At 45.1% G+C, this 9,101-nt stretch overlaps 1 protein-coding gene across 1 annotated transcript; it reads right to left on the minus strand.

Annotated features, from left to right (window-relative positions):
• Positions 1–3,045: 3,045 nt before the first annotated feature.
• RPSA (ribosomal protein SA) lies at positions 3,046–8,445 on the minus strand. The gene is made up of 6 exons (XM_005860414.2): positions 8,274–8,445; positions 7,301–7,419; positions 5,469–5,714; positions 4,427–4,555; positions 4,137–4,302; positions 3,046–3,206 (listed from the first exon to the last, which is right to left on the minus strand). The coding sequence occupies exons 1-6, from the start codon at positions 8,404–8,406 to the stop codon at positions 3,112–3,114; spliced, it is 888 nt and encodes a 295-aa protein (XP_005860476.1). The 5' UTR covers positions 8,407–8,445; the 3' UTR covers positions 3,046–3,111.
• Positions 8,446–9,101: the final 656 nt, after the last annotated feature.

Here is a 9,101-nt window from a genome sequence, read left to right on the forward strand (position 1 = left end):
TTGCTGAGTCAGGCCCAACTGAGCAGACATCACTCTGGAGGTGAAGAGGATAATGGGGGCCGAACCCGTTTGGCTCAGTGGATAGAGCGTCGGCCTGCGGATTGAAGGGTCCCAGGTTCGATTCCGGTCAAGGGCATGTACCTTGGTTGCGAGCACATCTCCAGTGGGGAGTGTGCAGGAGGCAGCTGGTTGATGTTTCTCTCTCATCAATGTTTCTAACTCTCTATCCCTCTCCCTTCTTCTCTGTAAAAAAATCAATAAAATATATTAAAAAAAAAAAAGGATAACGGGGGGCAGGGTGTGGTGGTGAGGAATTCAATTAGATATCAAGGGTGGGGCATTCTTGCTAAAATGACTCAACTAGATTCTTGTTCAAATGGGATGATACAAAGACAGACGTCCCAAGGTAGAGGCCTCCTGACTAAAGTTGGTCAAGGGGATCTTGGTCAGATGTCAGCACATCGCAATGGGGAGCCCTGAGTCTAATCACCGCTATCAAGAGACAGGAAACATGCAGAGAGCCAGTATTAGAAGAAAAGAGAACTACCTTTAATTCTATGCTCACCAACAGCCATGCATCTACCATTTTATCTGGTGGTTTAAGAAAATGCCTTGAGAAAATCACAGACCCTAGTTAATCTGTGGCCATTTGAGTTAATAGATTTCAATTAATGATCAAGCACAATTTTCTTTTTTCAAAAATGTATTTTTTATTTATTTCAGAGAGGGAGAGGGACAGAGAAACATCAGTGATGAGAGTATCCTGACCGGCTGCCCACTGCAGGCCCCACACTGGGGATCCAGCCTGCAACCCAGGCATATGCCCTGACCAGGAATCAAACTAACCTCAGGTCAATGCTCAACCACTGAGCCACGCTGGCCAGGTTTGGTTGAAAGTCTATTTCAGGAATCGACTGTGGAGGTTATAGTGTATGGTATTTTCATGTCAATACTTGATATTGGTTAATTTGATTTTTTTTTCTCAGTAAATTTCAGTGAATTGCAATGTTCAACATAACTAGGCAGTCTATTTTTATGAAAAAATTTTAATATATACAAAATTAGGGAGGAAACCCTTATTTTTTTTAACCTAGTTGCAGTAACTAACAATGGAGAGCAGCAGTAAGTACCAGCCCTCTGTCACAGTAGTTACAAACCCTGTTGGTTCCTGTGACATGAGACCCCGTCAAGAGATGAAACCCCTATGGAGGGGTGGTCCTTAGTCTGTCCCCGAGAAGGTACGCCACCCATCCCGGAGGCCAAGTGGTGTAAGGATGGGTCTAGTACCCTGCTACATGCACAACTGAGACTGTCCATTTGGATACCGACGAACTATATAGTTCGATTCAGATGCTGAGCAAAGTAGCCCTTTGGCCAGCTGGTCTTTACAGGCTTAACTATGTAATGGCCTTGATGGCACACCGTGAGGGGACAGGAATGTGAGCTTCACCTAGGGTGGACCCATTATTGTTGTAGACTCTGTTCAAGGAGCTGGCAAATGGGCAGGGTATGCCTAAAAGACCATCCTGTGTAAGGGGTGGTGTGGGAACCCTAATAAGAGAAGGCCCAAAGATCAGGGCCAATTTGCCATATGCATGTGTGCAGGCAAGGATGTATGTTTACGTAGTACGAGCATCACAAATCAGCATGAGGCCTCTTCTGAGGGTATAAATTGCCACTGACCAGCCAGGTGGCTGGGCTGCTTTTGTGGGACTACTTTGAAGAACTACTTTGTCTGATGGCTCCTGTAGTAGCAATGGCTATTTGGTCTACAATAGTCTCCATGTCTACTTCTCATGAAGGCCGTGAAGAGGATGATCCTCAGGGCAAATTTAACCCAGCCAGGTAAGGAGTCTAAACAAATTTCCAATCTAGGACCTGGCTTCTGGTATGGGGTACAATAACCTTGCCAGACATCTCATCCTTAAAATTGTATTATATATGGAAGACAAAAGGCTGTTTGATGTTGTGCCAATGCCAGAAGGCAAGTACCCCAAGAGGAACGCAGCAAGGTTTCCAGCTTGGAGATATTGGGCACTAAGACACAGGACTGGAGGGGATCCGAGGCAGTAAGGGAACAGATTGGGTAGTCCCTGGAGCAGTGGTTCTCAACCTGTGGGTTGCGACCCCTTTTACACGGGTCGCCTAAGACCATCGAAAAACATAATTACATATTGTTTACAGTGGCAAAATTAGTTATGAAGTAGCAACAAAAATAATTTTATGGTTGGGGGTCACAACATGAGGAACTGTATTAAAGGGTCGCGGCATTAGGAAGGTTGAGAACCACTGCCCTGCAGGGTTCAGCAATTGCAGGCAGGAGTCAATTTATGACAAAAAATGTATATTCTAGATGAAACTGACCGTGTTTTCCTATTCCTTGTTCTCTGAACAGCCTCCTTAACCACAAAACATACTGACAAATGAGCTTTCCATCCCTCACTTGGGCCTTACACGCAGCGTCCCTTCTCCCCACCTACCCCTGCTTTCCAGCCACCCTGATTCCAGAAATTACTGCAGGTGTGCTGACCACTTGTCATGGGTTTGAGCTCCAAACACACTGGAGCTTTGAAGGACATGGCAGATTTGTCCAAATTTGTTCCTAAACACAGCCCGTGGCAGACTTTCTATGAAGTTAATGCTGCTTGAGCTGAGGGGTCCCCCTTGTCTCTGCTCCACTGCAAGGGGCCCTGCAAAGTCACATGGACATTTTGTCAATTTCCAAGGGTACAAAAAATCTATGTAAATCATTGCAGCTACTCCAAACCTGGATCCACTTAACTGCTCTATTCTCATTCAAGACAATGGTTTTCACTTGGCTGAGTGGCACTGTGACATCAGTAGAGAGCCATATTCTTAATAGAATTGAAATGCACAGAGCACTAGGCAATATTCTATGGAATTTCTGCACACCTGTACAACCCTCTCCCAGAATCTATAGATCAGCTGACTAGATGACAGAAAATAGAAAGCAATACACTTGTCAAGGCACCTAAATTCCAGGCATCTCGATCTGGAATAAAAAACTGAAACAATGGACACGACTTTTAGAAACTGTTTATTTTCCATCAACCTCATTTCCGTTCTGTTAAGAATTTGTGGAAGAACAGCTTAGGACCACTCAGTGGTTGTTCCTACCCATTCAGTAGCCTGAGCAGTGGGGGCTGCAGACCAGTCTTCAGTGGCAGGCTGAGCACTCCAGTCTTCTGTTAAGAAAATACCAAAAAAGAAAAGCCATCAGCTCTGTTCCCATAGTATTTTTTGTCACCTCCCTGGCACCAGCAATCTGCCTCGAATTCTGTCAGACACACATTTCAAAATCAGATCACGGCCAGATCAGTTCAAATGCACCTGAATTCAATCTCTCAGGTTAACACAGCTATGAATACTGGGACAAACTTTTTAATATGGCCTTGGAGATCATTCACGTTAGATTAAAAACAGACGTTCCAAACCACCAGCTTGATGCACTTGTATCATGATACAGTAAACCATTGATTTTGCAGACCTCGTTTTAACAGACTTCAGATTTAATGAGCAAACTTTCCAGTCCGTATGTCATGAGAAAATTAACACCCTATCAATTTTTTAAAAGGCTTTTAATCAAGTTTTGCTCATAATTAACAGGTTATTTTTGTTATTAATTCATACTGTTGTTTTTAACTAATTTTAGTGAATAGGCCACGTTGAAAAAAAACACTAGTGATTTCACTGACATAAATGTTATGTATCTACAACTATAGTCCACATATTTAAACTCAAGAGTCACCGCTTGTAAACAATGTTCAGCCAATGATTTGAATGACTAGCATAAAATCACACATCTCATGAGGTAATTGGTTGTTGTTAAATGGCGTGACTTTCCTTGGATGTTGTGACATGCGCTAAGCCATACCTCAGCTATGTGCATGTTTACTCGAAGTGACCAGACCTATTCAGTACAAATTTAAAATTACAGTAATATATATAGAAAACTTTACTGTGAAGTTAAAACTTTTCCTACTTAATTTTAATTACACTAACGTGTCTACATAAAGTAAAAACAGCTAATCTAACTTGTTAATTTTTTAATGGACTTTGGGTTTAACACCCCTCACCCAAATTAGTTCGTTACATGGAGGCTTTACTGTACATACCAGTAGGAAACTGCTGAATGGGTACAGAGGGCACCTGCACGCCTTCAGACCAGTCTGTAACCTCAGGCTGAGCAGCAGTGAACTCGGGAGCAGGAGCAGTCCATTCACCCTGAAATTCCTCCTTGGTCACAGCCTTTTCAGCAGCAGCCTGCTCTTCCTTTTCAATCTGGTTAAAAAAAAAAAGTGTTTGTTTTTTTTTCATAAGGACTGACAACTTTTACTTGCAAGAAGTATAAACCAAGGTGTCCAATTTGCTTATGTGACCACAAGCCTTTGTGGAGGAAGCTTACCTCTTCAGGATCTCTGTAGAAGTAAAGATCAGGCATGACTTCCCACGGGTGTTCACGGGAGATAGTGCCACGCATGCGGAGTACTTCCCGGGCCAGCATCCACCACATCAGACCCACTGAGTGAGCCCCCTGCAAGAATGCCAGGGTATTAGAAAGTGACACTTGGGCCTGGCCGATGCGGTTCCGTGGTTGACCATCTCCCTGAACCCAGAAGTCCTGATTTAATTCCCAGTCAGGGCACATGCCCGGGTTTTGTAGGCTTAATCCCCAGTATGGGGCATGCAGGAGGCAGCCGATCAATGATTCTCTCTCATCACTGATGTTTCTAGCTCCCTCTCCCTTCCTCTCTGAAATCAATAGAAGTAACACTCGGTCAACCCCAAACAGCGTGTACCTCCCATTCCACCTAACCCAAACCCACATTATCTAGGTTCTTGGTACCAAGAGAACAGACATGGCTCAGTATTTAGTGTTTATAACAAGAAGATTAAGATTGTTCAATTTTATCAGTGGTTCTCCACCTTGATTGGTTGAAATTTTATAAAAGTACTGCTGTCAAGCTTCTATCCTAGGCAACAAAATTAAATACCCCAAGATCAGTGCCAGGACACTGGTTATTTAATTAAAAACCTCTAGCACGTTAAGCACCATGTCAGTTACGGTGAGTGACACTATACTTTCCGTCCCTAAGACAAAACAGGACCAACTTGAACCATATGCAGCCCGCCTTTTAAGGATCTTTAAGGATTCATCAAGCTGGTCTGAAAACAGAAAACAAACTTTCAAATGTTTTCATATCCTTAAAGCTCTCATACATTCAACTCACACTTGTAGCAAGAATTACTATCAAACTCCACTCATTGGGCCAGAGACCCTTGTGGTGTTTGCCAAGTCTTGCCTCTCATGTAGCACACTACCTACACTTGCGAGTCAATGGGCCACCAGGGGCCGCAACTCCAAGCTCTAACAATGTGCAGAGGAATGGCCAACCCTCTCTGGAGCACTCATTCTCAAGATCTAGTTTAGGTAGAAAAGCAGTTACCTTGTTGTTGCAAGGGATGGCGATGTCCACATAGCGCAGCGGAGAGTCTGTGTTACACAGAGCGATGGTGGGCAGGTTAACGTAAGACGCCTCTGTGAGAGGCTGGTGGTCAGCCCTGGGATCAGTAACCACCAGAAGTCTTGGCTCCCGGAAGGCTGCCTGGATCTGGTTGGTGAAGGTTCCAGGAGTGAAGCGGCCGGCAATGGGAGTGGCTCCAGTGGCAGCAGCAAACTTCAGCACAGCTCGCTTCAGAATTAACATTAAAAGTTAGCAGTGCTCCAGAGACAGAGGAAACTCAGAGTAAACGTGTGACGCGTTCTGTTATCATGTGAAGCAGCCTCTTTAGCCAGAACCCCCAAATATCCCTTTCTCAAAAATGGAAGCATCAAATTCCAGCAATTCAGGCCTCCATGTTACCTGACAAATACTTACAAAACTAGTGTAAAAAAAAAAAAACCCCACACTATGTCCCCACCCCCTCAGGTACCTGCGGCTCACTGGCTCCCTTGCTTCTGGAGGATACAGCCACACTGCTTGATTTCTACCCACGTGGGCCACTTTGTGAGTGACTTGGGCTAATTACTCATATGCCTCCAGGTTCCTCCTCTACACATAGAAAAGCTTAAGCAATCCTTACATCGGAACGTCCAGTCGCTATGGTGGGCAATGACCACCAGGGAGCAGACACTCCATGCAGAAGCTGCCCCCTGGTGGTCAGTGCACTCCCCCGTCACCCCCACCCCTGCCCCTGCCAGCCTCTGGCCCCAATTGGGGCTGGCCAGGCCTAGGGACCCCACCCGTGCCCGACTTCGTGCATGTAGTAGGGCCTCTAGTAAGGTTATAAAATTAAACAAACCAGTACAACAGTCCCTGATAACCAGTAAGCACTTCCAGCTCTGGTCAAGTTATCACACAGCTATCCTACAAAAGCAGAAACACAGCCAGCTTTACCTTCCCTCACCTTTTCTTCTATAGAGCTTATTACTTCCTGTTTGCCTTCCAAAAGGCACATTTGGTTGTTTCCCAGCTATATCCCAAGCACCTAGCAACACTTCCTAGATCAATATAAATGCTTAGTAATTTCCACTGAAGGAAGCTAAGAGTGGTGACTAAGTTCATTCCACAGTAGACTTTCTTCTACCAGGCACCAAACTGGAGGGATCCAGTCACAAGCCAGCCTCTGGGCAACAACCAACTCCACTACCCCCACCCCCACAAAACACACTGGAAGTTAATGGGAACTAGTTTTATTGTCAAGCTAAACAATGAAACATGAAAGCATTCTCCCATGATTTTAAAAGCTCCGTTCAAATCAAAGCCAAGCATTTTTTTCAAAATTAGAAATGGGGTGAATAAAAAAGCTCTTTTTTATTTAAGTTGGAACAGATCCTTACTCTTGCTTCTTATGAAGTCTTGGATGAGAGGACTAGCACCATGCTTATACAACCTTTCTTTTATTTTAGGAGCCAAGGGTGGGAAAGGGAAAAGCAGGGCGTGCTCCCAGGAGGGAGAGTTGAAAACCTTTGCAGCTGACAACAAAATTTCTTTTAACCCAGTACTTCATTTAAATATAAAAAATTTGACTACCATTAAATCTGATGAGTCATTTTATCAGGGTCATTTCTCGATATTTAGTGGCACAAGAATATACATGACATGAAAAATGAAGCTCAACACACTGTCAGGTGGCAAGTGTAATATACACCAAAAATGTTGAATATTGGCAGCTCAACATTTCTGGAGTGAAATCATGTGTTATTTTTATACTCTTCCATACACCCCCAAATGTTTATTTTTTAAATAATAAAAACCAACCATATTGTTCCACAAACCTGGCCAGTATTCCTGGATGATATGACACTGACGTCAGCTGGGTTTTCGATGGCAACAATGGCCCGAGCTGCCAGCAGAAGCTTCTCCCAGGTTCTCTTCAGATTGATGATGTAGATGCCTAGTGACAGCAGAGGTGTTAGCACTTGACCTGGCTTTGCAAACGGACATTCTTCTAAACAGCTGAATGTGGCAGAGAGCACTATCAACTCCAGTCATAGAGGCAAGCTCTACTGGTGTCAGCGAAAGTCCTGCCATTAATATAGCACACTTCCGACACTCAGAAGTTCATCGGCCAAGACTGGCCTCCACCCCGAGCTTTAATAGTGTGCAGCTTTCAATCCGCAGGTCATCATCTTCTCTTTCTCTGCAGTAATGCCTATGCGTTGTTGCCCACTGTCTGGCCTCTCACTACTCTTTCATCTGCCTTGACACCAAATTCAATCTAAAACTCCATCAGAGCTGAAATCCCTCCTTGGCTCCATCTCCAAACTGAGTAACTGCTTTACCCACTGTAATGCCTTCCACTCTTGTCACAACATGTCCTCCCTCTTCTAATACCTCCCAAGCCGAACTGCTAATCCCCTCTTCTCTTGCTTGACTTTCCTCCAAATTTAGTTGAACTAACCTCTATCAGCACCTATGAAATTAAGGTACTATGGGAGGGGAACTCAGCTCACGAGCTTCATCATCTCATCTCACACCTTCATGACCCAACTCAAGTCCCACCACCCTTTTCCACTGGAGCCCAGAAACCTTTCCTTCCAACCACAGCCAGAACAGTTAGTTTTAAAGCCTGTTCTCAATGTAGACATCTGGTTTTATTAGTTAGTAGAGACCCCTACAAAGAAGACGCAGAAATTACTTCACCCAGCACTTCTCAACAGAACGGCGGGAGTCAAAATTTGCCCTGAAAGGTGGAATGGCAAAAAAAAAAAAAAAAAGGGGGGGGGGGCCACTAAAGCAATGACTGACCATCACTTTTCCTTTTGTAGATGTACTGTTCCATTTGGAAGTCAAGGTTGGTGCCACCTAAGTGGGTTCCTGCTGCAAGGAACTTGAGGACATACTCCTCCTTCATTTGCAGGACATCAAGGGCTCCGGACATTGTGAAAAGTTTCCCTTTAAGTTACGTGGGAACCTGGAAAACAAAAGTTGACCATCTAGTCCTTTTCATTCCAGGGGGGTAGGGGAAGCAGGTGCGTTCTCATTACTCCTCAAAGCAACTTCATCTTTCAATGGAATCTAGCCCACCTTCTAGGTTGACCGTACAGTCCAGTGGGATGAGACACAACTGTACAGACTTCGCTACACACGTAACCGCATCAAATCGTACTGAGGAGAGTGGTGTGGGGATGGGCAAACAGCCGGGTAATAAACTAAATGAAACCAACACTTCTCAAGGTACCTGGGAGTTAAGCTCAAGGTATAGACGAGCAAAGATGTGCGAAGAGCAGCCACATTCGAGAACATAAGCAGAGCCAAGGCAGTGGAGAGACGAACAGGTTTGCATTCAAGTAGCTCGTAGGTGGGCGCATTGGAATTCACCTCTCCCGCCAGGAGCAATTAATTCCTTTTCCCCAAAACCCATTAGCACCAAACGGAAGACCCGACGCGCCCCAGCAGCAGGTTTAAGGTGGAGACTAGGCCTCCGGTTTCACAGCCAAAGCCTGGGGGTCCCAAGCGACCGCAGCGCGGTGTATCCCCCACTCTCCCCCTTTCTGAACCCGCGCCCACCAGCAGCTCGGACCGCACCCCAGCCCCGCGCCTGGGCTCCAGCGCCCCCTCCCAGGGCATTGTGGG

This window comes from Myotis brandtii, unplaced genomic scaffold (genome assembly GCF_000412655.1).
Source record: "Myotis brandtii unplaced genomic scaffold, ASM41265v1 scaffold134, whole genome shotgun sequence".
In the NCBI taxonomy this organism is placed as follows: domain Eukaryota; kingdom Metazoa; phylum Chordata; class Mammalia; order Chiroptera; family Vespertilionidae; genus Myotis; species Myotis brandtii.

Bases quoted from the DNA above. Each gene is read 5' to 3' on its own strand.
- RPSA (XM_005860414.2), bottom strand. From the start codon at position 8,406: ATGTCCGGAGCCCTTGATGTCCTGCAAATGAAGGAGGAGTATGTCCTC. The intron at 4,556-5,468 runs GTAACTGCTTTT...GCATTCTTGCAG, and splicing joins CCATCCCTTGCAACAACAAG to GGGGCTCACTCAGTGGGTCT. The intron at 4,303-4,426 runs GTAAGCTTCCTC...TTTTTTAACCAG, and splicing joins TCTACAGAGATCCTGAAGAG to ATTGAAAAGGAAGAGCAGGC.